The sequence below is a fragment of the Gobius niger genome, assembly GCF_951799975.1.
Source record: "Gobius niger genome assembly, chromosome: 3".
NCBI lineage: Eukaryota > Metazoa > Chordata > Actinopteri > Gobiiformes > Gobiidae > Gobius > Gobius niger.
Window position 1 is genome coordinate 42,323,431 of NC_136854.1, and position 26,172 is coordinate 42,349,602.

Sequence of the window (26,172 nt, forward strand, 5' to 3'; positions counted from 1 at the left end):
CTGCAGTGACGGTGGTGGTGATGGTGGGACATTTCTCCAGGATTGCGAGTGCGGCTTGTGAAATGTGGTTTTCTCCCTTTTTTGGAATAAAGTCCGAGTGAAAAAGCGAGGGCCCTGGAGGAGGAGAGGCTCAAGTGTTTCTTACTCGTCCATGAGCGCCCGTGCAGCGGGTTTGGGGGCCACAGACTCGGCCTCCTCGGCGTCTCAGGGGAGCAGCGCCTCTCCCTCCTCCACCCACAGCAGGTTCAGGACCTCGTTTTGCCTCTGCTCTCGCTGGTGGATCCGCCTCAGCCTCAGCACGTACAGCAGGATGGACAGCGCCACCACCAGGATGCAGACGGACAGCACGTGGTGGTTGTAGACGAAGGAGGAGCGCAGCCAGCTGGAGTTCGGGTTCGGACGCAGAGACTCCTGCTGCAAATCCCTGGGAGTCAGAGGAAGAGGAAGACGTTACTGACTGGTTTGTTCACCCGGGGTCACACTCACACAAAGGCAAGGGAAAGCTCTAGATTCAGCAGGATTCTTTTGTTTAGTCCACATGTGTCAGATGATTTAATGTGACCCTTTGAGGAGCATGAATTCCTGACCTTGTCAAAAAGGTTTGCTCACTCCAGCCACTAGGGGGCAGCTTAAATTTAAAAAGTGAATGAATACAGGGTGTCTGCAGAGTTGGACAAGTCAAATGTAAGACTTTTTAAGACCTTTTTAAGACCACAAAATCTCCAAAATAAGACCTGTTTTTGAACGCGCGATATATAAACGGACTGTAAAGAAAATCACTGTCACAAAAATCCAAGTGTCAAACTGTTGTTTCTGATTTCACAGTGGGATGTACAAATGTAAGAACTTAGGCATTTTAACCATTCAAGTTTGAACAACCTCATCCCATAATAAGAATATTGAGATTGAATAATTACTCACAATTATCGACTGAATGAAAGAAAACAACAGATTATTAGTTTTTGTATTTAAAATGCTTTGTAATACTTTGTAAACTGTTTCTAAAAATAAAAGCAGCTTTTCCACTCGTTTGCACAGAACAAAACACTGTCAACTTTACAACTCATTAATGATCATAATTATTTTAATGATATTATTATTAGGCCAGAATCTAGTCTCGGTTTGATGTTTTCTAAACTTGTTTGTCAGATGTTTTGATGAACAAAGTGAGAAACGTGTTTCTAAAGTAACAGGACTTTCTCTTTCCTTCTGTCCCTGAGCAGAGGAGCGTTCGCTTTGTGTTTCCCAACATCTGGTCAAACTTTATTGTGAATGAGGCCGTTCATGACCTTGAGTTGGATATTTACAGTGAAGGATTATCTCCACGTTGTTTCATATTGGACGTATCTTTCCCCCGACAGCAGCATTACGGATCCATCAGCAACACCTCAGTCATGTTCTGGATTCCTAAACTCTGCTGACTTCGTGTTTGTTTGTGGAGGATAAAGCTCTGAAGGAGAGTCCTTCTGCCTCGCTCCACTATCGCTGAGTTTACGTTGTTTGTGGAGGATAAAGCTCTGTAGGAGAGTCCTTCTGCCTCGACTATCGCTGAGTTTACGTTGTTTGTGGCGGTGGCCAGAGCGTCAGCGTCGCTTCGCCCTCTCGGACCACATCGCTGCTTCTCTGCATTTATTTGTCGACTTTTTAAACTCAATTGTGCGCAAATAATTGGGTCGTTGAACGTTCATTTTTAAGACCAGTTTACCCTGGATTTAAGACCGAATTTTAGACGGGGATGTGCTGAGAATATCACTGTTTATATCGCCATGACTACAACGATAGCCTGAGAGTTGAGTTTTGTTTCTAATTGTTCAGCTCTATTAAGACCCCTTGGAAGTTGCCTTTTCTGACTGACGGTTACCTGAGCGGGAGGAAGCGCGTCTTGAAGAGAATGGCTCCCAGAGTCCACTGCACCTCCCGGTCGTAGACGAGCTGCGTGGTTTTCAGACTGGAGTAATCCGCAGGGAACCGGAAACCCGAGTGCAGCACCTCGAACATCCAGGCCGACTTAAAGCACTGGTATCTGCAGCACAACCACAGAGAAACAAACATGTCTCAGGTCTTCAAAAGCAAACTGCACAATCTCACTGAAGGACACCAGCGCACTCTAGTGGATGATTGGTACAGCAACATGTTCATTACTGTAAGAGAGGAGCTTCATTCAAATTAACCTCTTAACTCCCACCTGAACCGAGAGGATCTTTTTCCTTTTCTTTTACCTCAGATTTTTTTCCATCATTTTTTTGTTGGGTATTCCAACTCATTTTTTGTAATTTTTTTGTAGGGCTGTGCAATTAATCGAAATTCGATTACGATTTCGATTACAACAGTAAACGATTACAAAATTAGCATAATCGCAAAAAATCGATTATAATTTTTTTTTTTTAAATTTTTTTTTTCTAATTTTTGATTTTGGGATTTTTGTCACTTTTTTGCTGGATTTTTGTCTTTTTTTCTACTGGATTTTTTTTTCACTTTTTTGATGGATTTTTGTCTTTTTCTGCTGGATTTTTGTCACTTTTTTGCTGGATTTTTGTCATTTTTTTGCTGGATTTTTGTCTTTTTTCTGCTGGATTTTTGTCTTTTTTTGCTGGATTTTTGTCACTTTTTGATGGATTTTTGTCACTTTTTGATGGATTTTTTAAAGGCAACAAATAATCGTGATTTCAATTATGACAAAAATAATCGTGATTATTTTTTTTTTCAATAATCGAGCCGCCCTACTTTTTTGTAATTTTTTTGTCAATTTTTTAATCACATTTTTGTCATTTTTTGTAATTTTTTTGCTAAATTTCTGTCATTTTTTTGTCACATTTTTGTCATTTTTTGTTACATTTCTATCTTTTTTTTGGTCATTTTTTTTGTCACATTTTTGTAATTTTTTGTGTCAAATTCTTATCAAATTTTTGTCATTTTCTGTAATTTTTTGTCATTTCTTTTTTTTACAGGTTTTGGTACATGTTCATTACTGTAACAGAGGAGTTTCATTCAAATTAACCTCTTAACTCCCGCCTGAACCGAGAGGATCTTTTTCCTTTCACCTCAGATTTTTTTTCCATCATTTTTTTGTTGGGTATTCAACTCATTTTTGTAACTTTTTTTTGTCATTTTTTGGTACATTTTTGTCATTTTTTTTGTCAAATTTTTATCAAATTTTTGTCTTTTTTCCCCCACATTTCTGTAAATTTTTTTGTCAAATTTTTGTCAATTTCTTGTCAATTTCTTGTGACATTTTTGCCACTTTTTCATCAGTTTTTCTCCCTTTTTTGTCACATTTCCATCATTGTTTTCGTCTCAGCTTTGTCGCTATTTTCACACCTTTTTTCCAGAAGCTTTTGGACTGGGGTAAAGCCAAACTGGAGAAAATGTGCTCGGTTCAGGTGGGAGTTAAGGGTTAAAACCATTTTCTTCTTAAATTATAATGGTTCCATTATTTGTTTCTTCTTCTTAGGTAAGACTGTAAACGACACGTGACTTTAGAGACATATTATTTTTGTGTTTGTTGGAGATCAACACAAAAACAAAGTCAATTTAACTAAGTACTACACTCACATCTGCCCTTTACTTGAGTTGTGCTTTTGTTGATGGCTTACACTCTGAAACAGTAGGTGGCGCTGTGGTGTCAATGCCACTGAATCACAACAAGGAAGACAGTTTGTTCCCCATGTCGGGTACAGGAGGAGGATTCGTTGTGATTTTAATGCTTTTGTAGCCGTAAAGTTATTATTTGTATCTGTCTACCTTAAATATTGAATATGTTTAACAGGATATACTTTGGTGCTTAACCCCTTAACTCCCACCTGAACCGAGCACATTTTCTCCAGTTTGGCTTTACCCCAGTCCAAAAGCTTCTGGAAAAAAAGGTGTGAAAATAGCAACAAAACTGAGACGAAAACAATGATGGAAATGTGAATGTGAAAAAAAAATGATTTAAAAAATTGGACCAAAAAATGACAAAAATTTGACAAAAAATGACAAAAGTGACAAAAAATTGATGGAAAAGTGGCAAAAATGTCACAAAAATGTCACAAGAAATTGAAAAAAAATTGCCGAAAAAATGACAAAAATTTGACAAAAAATGACAAAAATGTGACAAAAAAACGACAAAAATGACAAAAAAATGACAAACATTAAAAAAAAAAAAAAAAAAAAACGACAAAAATGTGACAAAAAAAGACAAAAATGTGACAAAAAAAACGACAAAAAATGGACAAAAAATGGACAAAAAATGGACAAAAAATTGACAAAAATGACAAAAATGTGACAAAAAATGTCAAAAAAAAAATTGACAAAAATGTGACAAAAAAACGACAAAAATGTGACAAAAAAACCACAAAAATGTGACAAAAAATGACAAAAAATGTGACGAAAAATTGACGAAAAAATGACAAAAAAAAATTACAAAAAAGTTACAAAACACCCAACAAAAAAATGATGGAAAAAAAAAATCTGATGACATGAGGAAAAAGATCCTCTCAGTTCAAGAGGTTAATGAAAAGTATACTTGTATTGTAATATTTGACAAACATATTTTTACTTTTAATTAAGTAAGGCAGTACCTTGACCCCCAGTGGTCATTATAAATAACATCTGATAAACCGGGTGAATGAGTGCCGTGTAAATGGTCTCACTTGAGTCTGTTGAGGTCGGCCTGTTGGGAGAAGAGCTTGTTGTCCAGTCGCTGTTTCAGGATGGACCACTGGGTGGCGCAGTAATCCTGGGCCACACAGATGCAGTTGTCAGTCATAATGTGGCAGCAGTTTTGAAAGCGCAGAGGCCGCAGTGTTTCTTACCGAGGCGGCGCGGGAGTATTTGCGGCTGTCGTAAGTGCCTCTGATGCGCAGCACGTCCTCCATACAATAATAAAACTCGGAGAAACCGTAGAACTCACTGTTGCTGAAGTTTATCGGGGCCTAGAAAATACAAAAAGAGCAGTGTTGAAGTATCAGCAGCAAGTTAACCCTCCCTTTGTCACATCCATGTCATCACAAAACAAAACAAATAAGGGTTTGCTTTGGGATTCAAGCACCAAATGTGGCAGGGAAAGCAAACTTCTTATTACCATAATCCTCATGATCCTTGGAAGAAAGCAGGTTTTGGGTCCGAGGACCAAACCATTACAAGTTTATTCTATTCTTAAAGAGGGGGTATTCTGCAAAATTGACTTTTTCAAGCTTTCCATCATGTTATTATGTCACTCCCTCATTAAAAACATGCCTGAAGTGTTGCCTTGGCACATTCATGTATTTCTGAGTAATCTGTAAAAACTCTGATGGCGGCCATTTTAGGGATAGGTTTGCCTGAGTCCTCCTAGGAACGCCCCCACCTCCTGGAGACGCCTCCGAGCTTTCGTCACCAGCCGAGTAACCGACCACTGCTCCTCAGCAGAACCCCCTCCCCACTGATGCCACAGACAGCGTGTGGAGGGGGCGTGTCTAAAGGCTCAGAGGTTCTTAAAGAGACAGAGGCCTATTTCAAGACATTCGCTACAGCCATTTTGAGAGAGACATTTTATACAAGGCAGTTATTCTAATTTACTGCATTTACAGACCAACAGGAGGTTTGGTCAACATTGTACTGTGCTATAAACTGGTGCTATGGGACTGAAAAAAGCAGAACACCCCCTCTTTAAAATATAATAAACTTGTAATGGTAAACTCCAAAGCTAAAAATAATAATAGATTTGGAGAATTTGGAGAACAGGAGAAAATATGTTCAGGTGGGAGTTAAAGGAATAGGCCACTGTGTTTACATACTGAGATATGTTCTTACCTCACTTTAGTCGAGTTAATATATCCCCGTCTGGTCTTTGTCCGTGCGCTCTGTCAGGCAAACGGAGCACATACGCAGCCTCTCCCACATGTCATGTAGCTCCAAAAAAGCTCACGATAGAAGCTACCAAGCTCTTCCACATGTTCCCTATTTAACTAAAGTTACGTGAAGTGTTTTCATGCGAAGTATATTTACCCAGGAATGTAACATGTCGATTTTATAAGCAGATAAAAAGGGGAACTATATTGTGAGGCGTAATGATACAAGGAGCACAACGTCCGCGCAGTAACTCCTAAAGGTTATTGACGGAAGTGAGCGGGGGAAGTCTTTAGACGGGTATATATTAACTCGGCTAAGGTTAGGTAAGAGCATATCTCAGAATGTAAAAACGGTGGCCTATTCCTTTAAGAGGTTAAGCATCTAACTGTCAGAGAATGCAGAATGTAAATATATCCTCCGGCCTCCTGGTGCCTTCCCGTTGTGTATCTGACCTGGTAAACTCCTCCGGGCGACATCGTGCCGTTGTGCAGCCCGAGGAACGGCCGCACCGCCTCCTGGCAGCGGGGCCACTCGCCCTGACCGCGCAGGTGGAGGGTTCTATTCCCGCGCGGCACCGAGTCCGACAGGCCCGCGGGCAAACAGGGGTCCAACAGCGGCTGCTCAGCGGACAGGCCCAGAGCGGACGGAGACCGGACACTGGAGACAGAGGACACTACGATTTATCCTCAAACCATCTGAGCCTGTGTCAGTAACACTCGTCAGGCCGACCTGTTGCTCATTGTGCTGTTGAAGAGCTGGTCCTCGTATCTCTGTCGGGCCATGTTTCCTCCGAAGCCCAGGAAAGTGGTGACGTAGACTCTGTAGACGTGCTGCGTGTGCTCCACGTCGCAGCCCAGGTTAAACTCCGCCAACACGCTCTTACCAGCCTCCTCCTGAGGAAACACAAGAGCCGGGCCTGGTTCACACTCGAGACTGGACATTCACACCGCTGTGGCGACAAGTGTGGCGGCCATCTTGCAGCTGAGAATCTTGTCAATACTGGATTTTTAATGCCACATGCAGAAGAAACTGACACACAAAAGGGGGAGATATCATACGATCTTTTTCTTCTCTTCTGCTCTGTTTCATTCAAACTGTATTGGCTTAGTGGTTTAGTTGTAGTTTTAAAATGTTGCTTTCGAATGAAATAAATATAATGAAATGAATGTGTTTTGGACCGTATTTTTTTGACAGGCCTCGAGTGTAAAAAGGTCGAACAATGTCCCCATTTCCAAAGTCATTTAGATGAATAAATTACTTGGAATCAATTGAATGTTTTTTTAAAAGGCAACTAATGCCTTAATTTTAACATAATTGAAATTAAAAGATTTTTAATGCCCCACAGAAACCCTCATCAATACAAGATCTTGGTGATACAGTGGGGAAAAAAAGTATTTGGTCAGTTTCACATCGACATTGTATTGGATTTTGGCCAAATACTTTTTTTCCCCACTGTATATGAGGATGCAGAAGCTTCTTAACACAGAGCCAATGGTGCTATGATAAATATATAGGTGTACATGGTGTTTATTTCTAGGTATTTTCTAGATATTTCTATGATAGTTTCTGTCCCAACCTTGATTAGCTGCCGCTAGCATTACCATGCTCCACCACCGCCCACCTGAACAGAGCACTTTCTCTCCAGTTTTACCCAAATGTAAAGGTTTATTGGAAAAAGTGTAAAAAAAAAAAAATCAAATCAAAAATGTAGAAAATAAAAATGTGACAAAAAACAAAACAAAAATGTGACAAAAAATAAATAAAAATGTAGGAAAAAAATGTGACAAAAAACTAAAAAAGTGACAAAAAATTATAAAAATGTGACAAAAAATAAATAAAAATGTGACAAAAAATAATACAAATGTGACAAAAAATAAATAAAAATGTGACAAAAAATAATACAAATGTGACAAAAAATAAATAAAAATGTGACAAAAAATAATAAAAATGTGACAAAAAATAAATAAAAATGTAGGAAAAAAATGTGACAAAAAACTAAAAAAGTGACAAAAAATAATAAAAATGTGACAAAAAATAATAAAAATGTGACAAAAAATAAAATAAAAATGTGACAAAAAATAATAAAAATGTGACAAAATAATAAAAATGTGACAAAAAACTAAAAAAGTGACAAAAAATTATAAAAATGTGACAAAAAATAATAAAAATGTGACAAAAAACTAAAAAAGTGACAAAAAATTATAAAAATGTGACAAAAAATAATAAAAATGTGACAAAATAATAATAAAAATGTGACAAAAATAATAAAAATGTGACAAAAAATAATAAAAATGTGACAAAATAATAATAATAATGTGACAAAAATAATAAAAATGTGACAAAAAATAATAAAAATGTGACAAAATAATAATAAAAATGTGACAAAAATAATAAAAATGTGACAAAAAAATAAATAAAAATGTGACAAAAAATAATAAAAATGTGACAAAAAATAAATTAAAATGTGACCAAAAAACAACAAAAATGTGTCAAACTCTGGCAAATATGAAATGAAAAAGAATGTGAAAAAGCATCAACAATGAGGCAGCAATGCGAGGAAAAGGATCTGTTTTTATGTCTTGGCTTTGAGGCGTTACTCTGGCCAATATGCTGTAAGGGCCAGGTGAGAACTTGTTAGATTGGGGTAAAGCTGAACTGGAGAAACTGCGCTCGGTTAAGGCGGAGGGTAAGAGGTTAATGCTATGGGGAAGTCATCCTCACTTTGCTACTCAGAGGAATGTTTTAAAGCCTTAATCATGCCCGTCCCGGTTCCCAGTGCTGACCTGTTGTGGCGAGCTGAAGCTGATCACCCCGGGCACCTCGTAGGCGATCTGCAGTGAAGCTCCGCCCATGTCCATGATGCCCACCGTGCGCCGGCGGCTGATTGGGTGATGGCTCTGAGAACTGGGCGTGACCTCCACCGTGGCGTCCTCTGAAGCAGCAGCACAGAAATGACGGTACATTAATGTGTTCTTGCGGAGTTATTGGACCGTCTTTGACATTTCGAACTCACCCTCATCCGCGTGGTCAAATCGGCCCAGGACGAAGTTGATACCGATCCACGCGTAGACCCCTACAGACAAAAGCAAGTGTAATCTCTTCATAAGGTACAGCGGCGTTAATGTCGTAAGCGTATTGGACTTCTCACCTTCCTGTTTGCCAGAGATGACCTCAGCGTGAGACTCTGAGAACAGGAAGTCGAACTCCAGGGGAACGTCGCTCACTACGTCCTCCAAGATGGCCGCCTGCTCGCTGGAGAAAAAACAGAGAGTTAACCCCTTAACTCCCACCTGAACCGAGCACATTTTCTCCAGTTTGGCTTTACCCCAAAGCAAAAGCTTCTGGAAAAAAGCTGTGAAAATAGCAGAAAACATTGGCAAAAAAGTGACGAAAAATTGATGAAAAAGTGGCAAAAATGTCACAAAAATGTCACAAGAAATTGACAAAAAATTGATGAAAAAAACAAAAAAAAATACAAAAATGTGACAAAAAATGACAAAAATCGGATAAAAAATTGACGAAAAAATGACAAATATGTGACAAAAAATGAAAAGAATTATATAAAAATTTGACAAAAAATGTAAAAAATGTGATAAAAATTTGATTAATTGATGAAAAAATGACAAAAATGTGACAAAAAATGATAAAAAATTATATAAAAAATTGACAAAATTGTTTAAAAAATGGACGAAAATATTACAATAATGTGATAAAATTTGACAAAAAAAATACAAAAATGTGACAAAAAAATGACAAAAATTGGATGAAAAATTAACAGAAAAATGACAAAAAATTTGATAAAAAATTGACCAAAAAATGACAAAAATTTGACAAAAAATGCTAAAAAATTATATAAAAATTTGACCAAAAAAATGTAAAAAATTGACGAAAAAATTACAATAATGTGACAAAAAAATGACAAAAATTGGATGAAAAATTAACAGAAAAATGACAAAAAATTTGATAAAAAATTGACAAAAAAATGACAAAAATTTGACAAAAAATGCTAAAAAATTATATAAAAATTTGACCAAAAAAATGTAAAAAATTGACGAAAAAATTACAATAATGTGACAAAAAAATGACAAAAATTGGATGAAAAATTAACCAAAAAAATGACAAAAAATGATCAAATTTGATAAAAAATGACAAAAATGTGACAAAAATGAGTTGAATACCCAACAAAAAAAATTAAGGAATAAAAATCTGATGACGTGAAGAAAAAGATCCTCTCGGTTCAGGCGGGAGTTAAGAGGTTAAAAAAAAAATCGATGCTGCCGAGGTTGGACTGGGGGGAGGAGCCGTACCTCTCGGGCAGCAGCCTCATCCCCGCGGTGCAGAGGATGTACAGCGGCGTTTCCTTGTGTTTGCTTTTGGGGACGTGAGCCGCGGCGAAACTGAGCAGCGGCTGCAGGTAGTCACTGGCGGCGGTCGGCGTTTTGGCCAGAGTGGAGATCCCTGCGAGGGACAAGGGCGCTTTTAGGCAATTACTCATCATAACAGAGATATCGCTGTGTCACCTAGGGCTGCTCGATTATTGAAAAAATAATCAGGATTATTTTTGTCATAATTGAAATCACGATTATTCAAACGATTATTTGTTGCCTTTGAAAAATCCATCAAAAAAGTGACAAAAATCCAGTAAAAAAGTGACAAAAATTCAGCAAAAAAGTGACAAAAATCCAGTAAAAAAGTGACAAAAATCCATCAAAAAAGTGACAAAAATCCAGTAAAAAAGTGACAAAAATTCAGCAAAAAAGTGACAAAAATTCAGCAAAAAAAAATCAGCAAAAAAGGGCCAAAAATCCAGCAAAAAAATGACAAAAATCCAGCAAAAAAAGACAAAAATCCAGCAAAAAAGTGACAAAAATCCAGCAAAAAAAAAAGACTAAAAATCCAGTCAAAAAAAGAAAAAAATTCAGCAAAAAAGTGACAAAAATCCAGCAAAAAAGTGACAAAAACCCGGCAAAAAAATTACAAAAATCCAGCAAAAAAATGACAAAAATCCAGCAAAAAAAGACAAAAATCCATCAGAAAAGTGAAAAAAATCCAAAAATTGAAAAAAATAATAATAATAAAAATAAAAATAAAAAATTGAAAAAAATAAATCGATTTTTTGCGATTATGCCAATTTTGTAATCGTTTACTGTTGTAATCGAAATCGTAATCGAATTTCGATTAATTGCACAGCCCTAGTGTCACCGACCCCATATTCACACAGAACGGCCCTTTCAACCCAGGATTCGAACCGGGGACCTTCATGCTTGCGAGTTCAGATACCTGGTTTGATCTTGAGAACGACGGGCTTGCGCTCCTTGTCTCTCATCTGCTGGATGTCGAGCAGCGTGTGCGGGTTCCCGTTGTGCGGGGGCCAGTAGTAAACGAAGACCCTGGAGCCGCTGCTGCCACAGTCCACCACCACGCCGTAGTTCAGCAACCGGTTCTCCGTGTCCGTGGCCTCCATGGACTCTGCTATGGACAGGTACCTGACACAGAGGGAGGAGAGCGGATAGTTTTAGTAGTATAGGATAGTATTTGAAACTTATCTTCGAGCATCAAAGGCAACGTTTGTGATTTAAAGATAAATACACTAGAACCGAACTTGGGTCGTCGTTATGACATTAAACCCTTAAAGAGGGGGTATTATGCTGTTTTCAGCCACATAGCACCAGTCTATAACACACTACAATGATGACGAAACCTTCTGTTGGTCTGTCAATGCAGTAAATTAGAATAACTGCCTTGTATAAAATGTCTCTCTCAAAATGGCGGTAGCAAATGACTTGAAATAGGCCCCTGTCTCTTTAAGAACCTCTGACCCTTTCAGACACGCCCCCTCCACACGCTGTCTGTGGCATCACAACACTCCGCTCGTCTCCAAAGTATTGAAACTACGATCGGTGCATTTTAATTTTTATTGTTGAGCTACTGTTTATCACTTTGTGAACAATGGCCACACAGGATATTATTTGGAGACAAACCTTCCACACCGGACGCTTGGAAGGGGCTCTTGCCTGAAAAATAACTGCTGTTTGGAGGTTATTTCTTTGCATCTGCCATGCCCTATGGATCTCTAACTATACCCCCATGGACGACACCAGGATCTGCAGGAGCCCATACCATTCAAAAGACGGACATTATCTGTGCAGGTGGACAATGGTTTTTCGAGGTTACCCGTTAGCTTGTTATAATCGACTACAGCTCATTGTTGATGAAAAGTCTGCAATAAACCACAAATGTGTAAAGCCAGGCTCATTGTGTGATCATCGTAAAGGCTGCTTCGAGTAGTTGCTGCTTTATTGACGTTATTTGTGCAGAATATGCTGCCTGTTTTCAATGAATGTTGTGAAGGTGAAGGTTGTTAGCTTGTGGCGGCTAATAGTGCCTTAGCTCCGGGAGAAAACCACTCGGCTACGACTCACTGTAGATGAAATGTGACTATAAACTACGAAATCAACAAGCCAGGCTCCGTGTCTGATCATCATAAAGGCTGCTTCAAGCAGTTGCCTGTTTTAGTGACGTTTTCAATGCATAATATGCTGCTTGTATTCAGTGAATTTTCCCGTTAGCTTGTCGTGGCTAGCTTGTTAGCTCCGGGACAAAAACCACTCGGCTACGACTCACTGTAGATGAAATGTGAGCAACAAACTTCCAAATCAACAAGCCAGGCTCCGTGTGTGATCATTGTTAAACGGTTCTTTATGTGTGTGGTGGTTTTATTGACTTTATTTGTGCATATTTCTCGTTTCCACGTGATGACTCGAGGTTTAGCTTAGCATTAGCTTTCTCCGGAGGCTCTGTGCATCATCAAGGCCCAGCGCAGAACCAGACACTGAAATAAGTGTTCTTGTCACCGGTTTTAATCCTGGGTGTTTAGGTAACAGAAACACTGATGTGTGTCTTTGTAAAAGTCTGCTGTGGCTCCGGTTCACAACACATGAAGCTAATCCTCCATGATGACTCTGTTTACATCTTAGGGCTGGACAATGCGGGGAGGGGGTTCTGCTGAGGGGCAGTGGTTGGTTACTCGGCTGGTGACGAAAGGTCGGAGGCGTCTCCTGGAGGTCGAGGGCGTTTCCTGAAGGAATCAGGCGTTTTATCCCTAAAATGGCCGCCATCAGAGTTTTTACAGATTACTCAAAAATACGTGAATGTGCCAAGGCAACACTTCAGGCGTGTTTTTAATGAGGGAATGACTTAATAACATGATGTAAAGCTTGAAAAAGTCCATTTTGCATAATACCCCCCCTTTAACTCCCACCTGAACCGAGCACATTTTCTCCAGTTTGGCTTTACCCCAGTCCGAAAGCTTCTGGAAAAAAGCTCTGAAAATAGCAACAAAACTGAGACGAAAACAATGATGGAAATGTGACAAAAAAGTGAGAAAACATTGACAAAAAAGTGATGAAAAATTGATGAAAAAGTGGCAAAAATGTCACAAGAAATTGATAAAAAATTACGAGAAAATGACAAAAAATTGACAAAAATAAATGACAAAAATGTGACAAAAATGGGATAAAAATTGTACCAAAAAATGACAAAAATGTGATAAAAATGTGACAAAAATTTGACAAAAATGTGATAAAAAAAATTGACAAAAAAATGACAATAAAATGACAAAAAAGTTACAAAAATGACTTGAATACCCAACAAAAAAATGATGGAAAAAAAATCTGATGACGTGAGGAAATAGATCCTCTCGGTTTCAGGTGGGAGTTAAGAAGTTAAAGGGATACTTCAAGATTTTTGACATGAGTGTTGCTGATTTCTAGAGATATTTTTTTTGTAATTCATGCAGTTCTTATATTTGAAGAGTTTCGTGGCGCTAGGCTACTGCAAGGCATTTATATGGTTAGTCTGGCGTTATAAGTGATTTGCCTCAGGTGCTCTGTGGAGCGGGTCAGACTGTTGTTAATGCAGGCTAGCTGATACCATAGAAATGCACTAGCCTAGCGCCACGTAACTCTTCAAATATAAGAACTGCATGAATTACAAAAAAAAAACATCTCCAGAAATCAACAACACTCTGGATAACTAGGAAATGAGGCCCCATGTCAAAAATCCTGAAATATCCCTTTAAGATATTCTTCTTGAAAAATGTTTATGCTGTGAGCAAATTATCCAAATGATGCGGTTTTTTTGCAATGGAAGACCCAGTTTAGACCAGACAACATCATTATTTTGACCTGTTTCTACTTCTAATACTACTCACCTATGACTAGTACTACTATTGCCACTTTCAATGACAAAATACATTTGAAACTGTATCAATTTTACACTCCTCTTTCTTACCGCTTCCTTTTTTTTTTTTGTCTTTCGTCTTAAATTTGTCTTAAAATGCTGAAACTTATTTTTTGTTCCTATTGCTGCGCTGATGATATGCTGGGCATCTCTTGAATAAATACACATTCGATAAAAGCTAGCAGCTAGCTAGTGCTAGCACTGGTTTGTGGAAGTGTGAAAGTTCATTTATGTTCATTTTCAAACTGGATTTAGCCGTAGGATCTGGCAACCTATGACTAAAGCCACTTGATCTTGTAATTTTATGCACCTGTGAAGCACTTTGAATTGCCTTGTGTATGAATTGTGCTCTACAAATAAACTTACCATGAGCCATAAGTTAAATGGCTAAACTGGATTTATCCATTCAGCTTTGTGATTAGGTCATTCATTTCTTTGAACAAACACAGCTCTTGCATCATGTAAAATGTTATTAATAAAACCGTTTTGCTTGAACATGTTTCCCTCACATTCAGGGACACTGGTGGTTAATAAAATATTCACTGATACAAGGAAGCAAAATTCTGTATCTCTCATATTAAAGCGTCCCTGAACGTGACCTCGCTCCAAAGCTTAACCTCTTAACTCCCGCCTGAACCGAGAAGATCTTTTTCCTCACGTCAGATTTTTTTTCCATCATTTTTTTTGTTGGGTATTCAACTCATTTTTGTAACTTTTTTGTCATTTCTTTGTCAATTTTTTTTTATCACATTTTTGTCATTTTTTGTCAGATTTTTGTTTTTTTTGTCAATTTTTTATCACATTTTTATCATTTTTTTTTGTAGCATTTTGTCACATTTTAGTCTTTTTTGGGTCATTTTTTGTCATTTTTTGTCATTTTTTCGTCATTTTTTTAATCCAATTTTTGGTCAAATTTTTCATCACATTTTTGTCATTTTTTTTGTCACATTTTTTGTCATTTTTTCGTCAATTTCTTGTGACATTTTTGCCACATGATCTAACTTTTTTAATGTTTTTTTTTCTTTCTTTTTGGTCAAATTTTTGAGTTTTAGTAATTTTTTTTGTTGAATTTTTGTCACTTTTTATTTTTTATTTTTGTCACTTTTTGGTTGAATTTTTGTCACATTTTTGTTTAATTTTTTTCACTTTTTGGTTGAATTTTTGTCACATTTTTGTTGAATTTGTGTCACATTTATGTTTCATTTTTGTCACATTTTTGTTTCATTTTTGTCACATTTTTGTTTCATTTTTGTCACATTTTTGTTTCATTTTTGTCACATTTTTATTGAATTTTTGTCACATTTTTGTTGAATTTGTGTCACATTTTTATTGAATTTTTGTCACATTTTTTATCATTTTTTTTTATAGCATTTTGTCACATTTTAGTCTTTTTTGGGTCATTTTTTGTCATTTTTTTGTCATTTTTTCGTCGTTTTTTTAATCAAATTTTTGTCATTTTTTTGGTCAAATTTTTCATCACATTTTTGTCATTTTTTTGTCACAATTTTTGTCATTTTTTCGTCAATTTCTTGTGACATTTTTGCCACATTTCCATCATTGTTTTCGTCTCAGTTTTGTTGCTTTTTTCCAGAAGCTTTTGGACTGGGGTAAAGCCAAACTGGAGAAAATGTGCTCGGTTCAGGTGGGAGTTAACGGGTTAAAGTGATAATCAGGTGCTGTGACCTGCTGCATCTCTCACCTTGAACACAACAATCCATTGTCCAACTTATCCCACACAGATAACATTGTATCAGAGCTGCTTCGCTTATAAAAGATCACTGTTGTATCTGTTGAACATTCTTGCATTCTTGGCCAAATAAAAAAAAACTGTCAACATTTATTTTTCTCTTGCATATTTTCTACAGAGCGCTTTCAGGATTGTCCCGATCGCCCACTTCTAGACTGAAAACCTGTTAACCTCTTACCACCCGCCTGAACCAAATGCATTCTGTCCTCTTTGGCTATTATATAGGCCTGTGTAACACCTCATTTGAAAGCTAAGACCCACAAAACTGATATTTTTCCTCGCGTTGTTGCTGTGTTGGGTAACTTTTTTAATGTTTTTTTTTTCTTTCTTTTTGGTCAAATTTTTGAGTTTTAGTAATTTTTTTTGTTGAATTTTTGTCACTTTTTATTTTTGTCAATTTTTGGTTGAATTTTTGTCACATTTTTGTTGAATTTTTTTCACTTTTTGGTTGAATTTGTGTCACATTTTTGTTGAATTTGTGTCACATTTTTGTTGAATTTGTGTCACATTTTTGTTGAATTTGTGTCACATTTTTGTTGAATTTGTGTCACATTTTTGTTTAATTTGTGTCACATTTTTGTTTAATTTTTGTTTAATTTTTGTTTCATTTTTGTCACATTTTTGTCACATTTTTGTTGAATTTGTGTCACATTTTTGTTGAATTTGTGTCACTTTTTTGATGAATTTTTGTTGAATTTTTGTCACATTTTTGTTCAGTTTTTGTCACATTTTTGTTGAATTTTTGTCATTTTTTTGATGAATTTTTGTTGAATTTTTGTCACATTTTTGTTTAATTTGTGTCACATTTTTGTTTCATTTTTGTCACATTTTTGTTGAATTTGTGTCACATTTTTGTTGAATTTTTGTCACATTTTTTTTGAATTTTTGTCATTTTTTTGATTAATTTTTGTTGAATTTTTGTCACATTTTTGTCACATTTTTGTCACATTTTTGTCACATTTTTGTTCAGTTTTTGTCACATTTTTGTTGAATTTTTTTCACTTTTTTGTTGAATTTTTGTCACATTTTTGTTGCGTTTACATCCTTGTTTTCTTCTCATTTTTTGTGGCTGTTTTGGTGCTTTTTTCCCAGGAAGCTTTTTGATTAGGGTAAAGCCAAACTGGAGAAAATGGGATCCGTTCAGATTCCCGTTCAAGAGGTTAAAGAGTGATCAAACACTAAAAACAGACCGTGTGGTGTTCAAGGACACGTGAAACAGCTGGGATCTTTCTCATTCTGTGCCATCATTTATCAGCTCTGTTCGTATTTTTAGCTGTGTGGGCAGTACGTGCAACGGTTGCACAACAACTCTGAGAAAGACTGGAACAGGAGTGAAATCAAACGCACCCCTTATGCACCTTTCTATTATATTAGGAAAGAACCAGGGCAGCAGAAAGAGCCACAAGTCAGAGCTGCAGTGTGGATGGATCACAAAGGCTGCAGTTATAAGATTCTGTGCAAACAATACAATATGGTCTTTTAAAATGTGCACCATGAGCTGAGTAGTTTTCTGAGTACTGGGCCGGCCTAGTACCGGTAATACATGTGTTTTTAGTGTGTATTTGCACGCCTAAATTGGCCGTGTAAACTGATATTAGTAAATATTTGCCCTGACTGGTTTGTCGCTGAGCTGGGTGGATATTTGATATTTGTGTAAAGTTGCTCTCACTTGTTGTTTGTAGAGCCGCGTAGGAAGTGTAAGACAAGATTTCATGCAAGATTAAGTTACAGCCGGATACACATTTTTAAAGAGGGGGTATTATGCTTTTTTCAGGCCCATAGCACCAGTCTATATCACACTACAATGATGCCGAAACCTTCTGTTGGTCTGTAAATGCAGTAAATTAGAATAACTGCCTTGTATAAAATGTCTCTCTCAAAATGGCTGTAGTGAATGTCTTGAAATAGGCCTCTGTCTCTTTAAGAACCTCTGAGCCTTTAGACACGCCCCCTCCACACGCTGTCTGTGGCATCAGTGGGGAGGGGGTTCTGCTGAGGAGCAGTGGTTGGTTACTCGGCTGGTGACGAAAGCTCGGAGGCGTCTCCAGGAGGTGGGGGCGTTCCTAGGAGGACTCAGGCAAACCTATCCCTAAAATGGCCGCCATCAGAGTTTTTACAGATTACTCAGAAATACGTGAATGTGCCAAGGCAACACTTCAGGCATGTTTTTAATGAGGGAGTGACATAATAACATGATGGAAAGCTTGAAAAAGTCCATTTTGCATAATACCCCCCCTTTAAGTTGTGTTATGTTTCATTTCTTTCATTACATTTCTTCTATGGGTCTTGTATGGCATGTGAAATCACTCAAATGCATGTTTTATGGTTCAAAAACATAATTAATGGGTGGCTACAAGCTCAATTGTTACTTCAACAAAACAAATGTTTTTTAAGCTTAAAGGCACACTGCGTAACATTTTGGACGATACTGTTGCCATCAGTATAAAACATGCTCCTAATGACCAGCTCGACACAGAAAATGCTGTTACTGCAGTGGGTAATCCAAGAATGGACTTGGATAGGGAACCTAACCTGTTTAAATCTCAAATTCTGCTGACTCTAGTCACATATAGCCTGGCATCCAGACTAATCTCCGATGTTTATTATTTAATAAACAGGAGACTAGTCTGGCGACCCTGTCGTAGAAAAGCTACTGCTTGAGGCGGGACTAATGTGGGACGACCGAAGCCCATAGCAGCCAATGAGAACAGAGCGGATGTGACGACAGAAACAGAGACAAGAAAGTTGTATCATTGGGACGTTTACAATGGCGCTCCGGCCACACGGAGTTCAGTAAATGACTTCTGTCGTTTATGTCAGAAAAACTTAAGAACACAAGCAAACCGGAGCATTACGTGAAGTGGCTGCTTGTGTTGAAAAACTACAAAACAAAGGCGCAACAACGTGACGCCCGTTCAGGAGCTGCTCTGATTGGTCGGTCGGCTCCATATCGCTGCGTCACTTCCTTTGAAAGCGCGAGTGTTGCCAGAGCCTCTTCTGTAAAGAAGCGGAGTCTGGTTGGCGAGACTAAGTCACATCTCCATGGAAACGAGCTGGAGACGCACCCACTCACGGTAAAGCTACAGTCATGTCTTAGGAGAGCTGAGCCGCTCACAGCAAAATCACATGTTTGTTTGAGGTATTTTTCAATGCTGAAAATATCTGTCAGAAAACAAAAGCTTGAATTTCAACGGTGTGGCTTTAAGTTCCCAGTGAAAGTTTCCAGAAAATTTCCAGAAAAGTATCTTTTTTCCACCCCTAACGACAGTAGATTTCAGGTATAAACAGGCTTCCATGTTATGCGTTGTTGTATGCGTTCCCTGTAAACTGGCTCTCACTTGTTGAGCTGTGCGTTGCGCCTTGGCGGGCTCCACAGCAGCAGCAGCAGCAGAGCAGAGCAGAGCAGCACGAGGAGAACCAGCAGCCTCTGTCGGGAAACGCAGCCCAGAGACACCGACGACACAGAGCAGTACCAGGAGGCCGGCACGCACGACAACGTGATCCTGAAGAAAACATCAAACACACGCGTGTCACAGGAGAAGTGGCAGCATTTCAAACCAAAGACCTGTTTGGATCCTGCTGAAGTTTAGTATTGTAAATATTGTCAACTCCATGATTACTAATATTTATTCATAATTAGTTCATAATTAGTCTATTATTAGTTCATGATTACATTATGTTTGTTATAGCCGAGGTGTCTTTTTCTTAAAGAGGGGGTATTATGCTTTTTTCAGTCCCATAGCACCAGTCTATATCACACTACAATGATGACAAACCTTCTGTTGGTCTGTAAATGCAGTAAATTAGAATAACTGCCTTGTATAAAATGTCTCTCTCAAAATGGCTGTAGTGAATGTCTTGAAATAGGCCTCTGTCTCTTTAAGAACCTCTGAGCCTTTAGACACGCCCCCTCCACACGCTGTCTGTGGCATCAGTGGGGAGGGGGTTCTGCTGAGGAGCAGTGGTTGGTTACTCGGCTGGTGACGAAAGCTCGGAGGCGTCTCCAGGAGGTGGGGGCGTTCCTAGGAGGACTCAGGCAAACCTATCCCTAAAATGGCCGCCATCAGAGTTTTTACAGATTACTCAAAAATACGTGAATGTGCCAAGGCAACACTTCAGGCATGTTTTTAATGAGGGAGTGACATAATAACATGATGTAAAGCTTGAAAAAGTCGATTTTGCATAATACCCCCCCTTTAATCAATCATAATGCCAAGTACCCACTGATAATTCCTCAAGTATGTTTGGGAAACACTGCCTGAAACCACCACCAACCGCCCATAGGTAAGGTGGGTCATGTGTTTGTGAAGGCTCTCGTTCATCCAGGAAGTATTCCCTGCAGTGAAGCCCCATCCTCGACTGGACTGGGTTTGGTTGAGTTGAGGACGTTTCGCTTCTTCTTCTTACGTCCTCAGCTCAACCAACCCAGTCCAGTCGATGATTTAACTTCACTACGGGGGGTGAACAGTCTTGTCATATATGTTAGTCAAAAGGTTTTAGACTTTGCAGTTTGATTTTGTTGCAAAAAAAATGAAAAGCTGTTGATGGAAATTATTTAGTCAGGCTTAATAAACAAAGCTCCCTGTGCCATCAGTATCAGTATCAGTATCAGCATCAGCATCGGTATCAGTATCATCCAGGGTTGAATAAAATGAGGTATAAGATAACAGTATAAGAGAAACATGTCAACACAGAGGCAGTCAAGTCTCTTCCATGTAATACACTAAAGTCTCGGTCTAAGCTGCTGTTAGGGCTGTGCAATGAATCGAAATTCGATTACGATTTCGATGGATTTTTGTCTTTTTTTTGCTGGATTTTTGTCTTTTTTTAATGGATTTTTGTCACTTTTTTGCTGGATTTTTGTCATTTTTATGGATTTTTGTCACTTTTTTGATGGATTTTTGTCACTTTTTTATGGATTTTTGTCTTTTTTTTGATGGATTTTTGTCTTTTTTTTGATGGATTTTTGTCTTTTTTTTGATGGATTTTTGTCACTTTTTTTGCTGGATTTTTGTCACTTTTTTATGGATTTTTGTCTTTTTTTTGATGGATTTTTGTCTTTTTTTTTGCTGGATTTTTGTCACTTTTTTTGCTGGATTTTTGTCACTTTTTTATGGATTTTTGTCTTTTTTTTGATGGATTTTTGTCTTTTTTTTGATGGATTTTTGTCACTTTTTTTGATGGATTTTTGTCACTTTTTTTGATGGATTTTTGTCACTTTTTTTGATGGATTTTTGTCACTTTTTTATGGATTTTTGTCTTTTTTTTTTATGGATTTTTGTCTTTTTTTGATGGATTTCTGTCACTTTTTTTGCTGGATTTTTGTCACTTTTTTGCTGGATTTTTGTCTTTTTTTTGCTCATTTCTGTAATTTTTTTGCTGGATTTTTGTCATTTTTTTGCTGGATTTTTGTCTTTTTTTTTGCTGGATTTTTGTCTTTTTTTTGATGGATTTTTGTCTTTTTTTTGCTGGATTTTTGTCACTTTTTTTGCTGGATTTTTGTCACTTTTTTATGGATTTTTGTCTTTTTTTTGATGGATTTTTGTCTTTTTTTTGCTGGATTTTTGTCACTTTTTTTGCTGGATTTTTGTCACTTTTTTATGGATTTTTGTCACTTTTTTTGATGGATTTTTGTCACTTTTTTGCTGGATTTTTGTCACTTTTTTTGATGGATTTTTGTCACTTTTTTATGGATTTTTGTCTTTTTTTTTAAGGATTTTTGTCTTTTTTTTGATGGATTTTTGTCACTTTTTTTGCTGGATTTTTGTCACTTTTTTGCTGGATTTTTGTCTTTTTTTTGCTCATTTCTGTAATTTTTTTGCTGGATTTTTGTCATTTTTTTGCTGGATTTTTGTCTTTTTTTTTGCTGGATTTTTGTCTTTTTTTTGATGGATTTTTGTCACTTTTTTTGATGGATTTTTGTCACTTTTTTTGCTGGATTTTTGTAATTTTTTATGGATTTTTGTCTTTTTTTATGGATTTTTGTCTTTTTTTTGATGGATTTTTGTCACTTTTTGATGGATTTTTGTCTTTTTTTTGATGGATTTTTGTCTTTTTTTTAATGGATTTTTGTCACTTTTTTTGCTGGATTTTTGTCACTTTTTTGCTGGATTTTTGTCATTTTTTTGCTCATTTCTGTAATTTTTTTGCTGGATTTTTGTAATTTTTTTGCTGGATTTTTGTCTTTTTTTTGATGGATTTTTGTCATTTTTTTGCTGGATTTTTGTAATTTTTTTGCTGGATTTTTGTCTTTTTTTTGCTGGATTTTTGTCACTTTTTTGCTGGATTTTTGTCATTTTTTTGCTGATTTTTGTAATTTTTTTGCTGGATTTTTGTAATTTTTTTGCTGGATTTTTGTCACTTTTTTGCTGGATTTTTGTCTTTTTTTGATGGATTTTTGTCACTTTTTTTGATGGATTTTTGTCTTTTCTTGCTGGATTTTTGTCACTTTTTTGCTGGATTTTTGTAATATTTTTGCTGGATTTTTGTAATTTTTTTGCTGGATTTTTGTCTTTTTTTATGGATTTTTGTCACTTTTTTGCTGGATTTTTGTCATTTTTATGGATTTTTGTCACTTTTTTTGATGGATTTTTGTCACTTTTTTATGGATTTTTGTCACTTTTTTGCTGGATTTTTGTCTTTTTTTGCTGGATTTTTGTCACTTTTTTGATGGATTTTTGTCACTTTTTTGCTGGATTTTTGTAATTTTTTTGCTGGATTTTTGTCTTTTTTTAATGGATTTTTGTCACTTTTTTGCTGGATTTTTGTCATTTTTATGGATTTTTGTCACTTTTTTGATGGATTTTTGTCATTTTTTAATGGATTTTTGTCTTTTTTTTGATGGATTTTTGTCTTTTTTTTGCTGGATTTTTGTCACTTTTTTATGGATTTTTGTCTTTTTTTTGATGGATTTTTGTCTTTTTTTTTTGCTGGATTTTTGTCACTTTTTTTGCTGGATTTTTGTCACTTTTTTATGGATTTTTCTCTTTTTTTTGATGGATTTTTGTCACTTTTTTCGCTGGATTTTTGTCACTTTTTTATGGATTTTTGTCTTTTTTTTGATGGATTTTTGTCTTTTTTTTGATGGATTTTTGTCACTTTTTTTGATGGATTTTTGTCACTTTTTTATGGATTTTTGTCTTTTTTTTAATGGATTTTTGTCTTTTTTTTGATGGATTTTTGTCACTTTTTTTGCTGGGTTTTTGTCACTTTTTTGCTGGATTTTTGTCATTTTTTTGCTCATTTCTGTAATTTTTTTGCTGGATTTTTGTCATTTTTTTTGCTGGATTTTTGTCTTTTTTTTTGCTGGATTTTTTGTCTTTTTTTTGATGGATTTTTGTCACTTTTTTTGCTGGATTTTTGTCACTTTTTTTGCTGGATTTTTGTAATTTTTTATGGATTTTTGTCTTTTTTTTATGGATTTTTGTCTTTTTTTTTATGGATTTTTGTCTTTTTTTTGATGGATTTTTGTCTTTTTTTTGATGGATTTTTGTCACTTTTTTTGCTGGATTTTTGTCACTTTTTTGCTGGATTTTTGTCACTTTTTTTGATGGATTTTTGTCACTTTTTTGCTGGATTTTTGTAATTTTTTTGCTGGATTTTTGTCTTTTTTTAATGGATTTTTGTCACTTTTTTGCTGGATTTTTGTCATTTTTATGGATTTTTGTCACTTTTTTGATGGATTTTTGTCACTTTTTTATGGATTTTTGTCTTTTTTTTGATGGATTTTTGTCTTTTTTTTGCTGGATTTTTGTCACTTTTTTATGGATTTTTGTCTTTTTTTTGATGGATTTTTGTCTTTTTTTTTGCTGGATTTTTGTCACTTTTTTTGCTGGATTTTTGTCACTTTTTTATGGATTTTTCTCTTTTTTTTGATGGATTTTTGTCACTTTTTTTGCTGGATTTTTGTCACTTTTTTATGGATTTTTCTCTTTTTTTTGATGGATTTTTGTCACTTTTTTTGATGGATTTTTGTCTTTTTTTTGATGGATTTTTGTCACTTTTTTTGATGGATTTTTGTCACTTTTTTATGGATTTTTGTCTTTTTTTTTATGGATTTTTGTCTTTTTTTTGATGGATTTTTGTCACTTTTTTTGCTGGATTTTTGTCACTTTTTTGCTGGATTTTTGTCATTTTTTTGCTCATTTCTGTAATTTTTTTGCTGGATTTTTGTCATTTTTTTGCTGGATTTTTGTCTTTTTTTTTGCTGGATTTTTTTTCTTTTTTTTGATGGATTTTTGTCACTTTTTTGATGGATTTTTGTCACTTTTTTTGCTGGATTTTTGTAATTTTTTATGGATTTTTGACTTTTTTTTATGGATTTTTGTCTTTTTTTTGATGGATTTTTGTCTTTTTTTTGATGGATTTTTGTCTTTTTTTTGATGGATTTTTGTCACTTTTTTTGCTGGATTTTTGTCACTTTTTTGCTGGATTTTTGTCATTTTTTTGCTCATTTCTGTAATTTTTTTGCTGGATTTTTGTAATTTTTTTGCTGGATTTTTGTCTTTTTTTTGATGGATTTTTGTCATTTTTTTGCTGGATTTTTGTCACTTTTTTGCTGGATTTTTGTCTTTTTTTTGCTGATTTTTGTAATTTTTTTGCTGGATTTTTGTAATTTTTTTGCTGGATTTTTGTCACTTTTTTGCTGGATTTTTGTCTTTTTTTGCTGGATTTTTGTCACTTTTTTTGATGGATTTTTGTCTTTTTTTGCTGGATTTTTGTCACTTTTTTGCTGGATTTTTGTAATATTTTTGCTGGATTTTTGTAATTTTTTTGCTGGATTTTTGTCTTTTTTTATGGATTTTTGTCACTTTTTTGCTGGATTTTTGTCATTTTTATGGATTTTTGTCACTTTTTTTGATGGATTTTTGTCACTTTTTTATGGATTTTTGTCACTTTTTTGCTGGATTTTTGTCTTTTTTTGCTGGATTTTTGTCACTTTTTTGATGGATTTTTGTTACTTTTTTGCTGGATTTTTTTAAAGGCAACAAATAATCGTTTGAATAATCGTGATTTCAATTATGACAGAAAAATAATCGTGATTATTATTTTTTCAATAATCGAGCAGCCCTAGCTACTGTCATAGTTGATTTACAGAAAGCAATGAGTTAAAACGAATTAAAGCAAAACCCCCAGTGAAGGCACTATTCAGAGGTAGTAAACACTGTGTCTCGGCGTTACCTTGCCATAAGTCCTGTTTCTGGGGAGCTCAGCGTTTTCCAATCGTCACCTCATGTTGTCTTGTACAATTTGCTCCAGCTCAGATGAGGGAACCTTATCTGTCGGCAGGAAAAAAACAAGATAAGACATAGGGCAACATTTACAGCAACTACTGGTGAAGTTTAAAACATGCCATCCCTTTATTAACTAGCTATACTTTTAACATGTTGGCAAAAACTCAATTGTATCGGAGGAAATGCGATTTTATTTCAAAACAGGTGTCGAAAGCCGGTATCACATTATTGCATAACCCCGTTCCGTTGTCAAATGTAGTTGTAAATCAAGCACATATAACATAATCTTAATCTTGTCTGAGAATAATTTACACGTTAAAGTCTTCGTTTGTTTTTGAAAGAAGAAGAGGCCAGTACCACGTAGTAACTATCAGATATGAGAGAGTTGGAACAAGCCGGCTGTCCCGTTATGTTTACGTCTCACGGACTCACACAAAACAGCGCCTTTTCTTCGCCATGTCGGATAAATAAAATAAATCAAGCGTATATTTCCCAGGAAAACTCAAAAAACCTCCGCAGATGATCAAATCCTGGGGCATTTAAACCAAGCTGAAGCTGAGCGAGAAGGAAGGAGAGGGAACTCTTCCGGTCACGTGTGTAAAGTACGTCATTCTTTACGTAACTGCGTCAGACGTGTTCTTCTTCTTCTTCCTCCATTTTATCTTTTTATCGAAACTTTTTATTAAAACTAGTATTTACTAGTTATATCTGTAGCTATGTTTTAATCTTTAATCACTGATTAATAATAATATTTTTTTAAATTATTTTTGATATTTTTAAAGCGTTTTTCGTTTTTTTTTTTTATCCTCTTTTTTTTTTTTTTTTTTTTTTATTATTTTATTATTTTTTTATTGAACAGTTATTTTAATGTTATAAACATTTATGCCAGGGGTTAAGCAAAAAAAAATAACATAATAAAGAAATAATAATAAAAATAAATACAAAATTAGCAGCAGCACCCAAAACAGGTTAAAGCATCAAGAGTCTTAACAGCTTTAGGGTTTGAAGAGGAACGTATTGATTCTTTATATTGCACCATTTCGAGCAAGTAGAGTTTAAAAAAGGGATTTTTACCGGAAAATTTACATTTATGAATGTGAAATTTTGCAAAAATAATAAAAAGATTTATCACATAAAATT

The 26,172-nt window shown here is 35.8% G+C and overlaps 1 protein-coding gene and 1 long non-coding RNA gene across 2 annotated transcripts in view; both read right to left on the reverse strand.

Annotated features, from left to right (window-relative positions):
* The window catches only part of LOC306960924, a 60,027-nt gene that overhangs the window by 8,504 nt on the left and 25,351 nt on the right, over positions 1–26,172 (reverse strand). The gene's annotated exons all lie outside the window — the stretch shown is intronic.
* Positions 200–25,531, reverse strand: LOC306960818 (ectonucleoside triphosphate diphosphohydrolase 7-like). Its single transcript, XM_079553392.1, has 14 exons — positions 25,465–25,531; positions 24,980–25,077; positions 19,138–19,302; positions 11,092–11,297; positions 10,119–10,269; positions 8,960–9,063; positions 8,825–8,884; positions 8,595–8,743; positions 6,541–6,704; positions 6,264–6,468; positions 4,794–4,913; positions 4,632–4,717; positions 1,862–2,023; positions 200–424 (listed from the first exon to the last, which is right to left on the reverse strand). Exons 2-14 carry the CDS (start codon positions 24,985–24,987, stop codon positions 205–207), a joined length of 1,800 nt encoding a protein of 599 aa, XP_079409518.1. The 5' UTR covers positions 24,988–25,077; positions 25,465–25,531; the 3' UTR covers positions 200–204.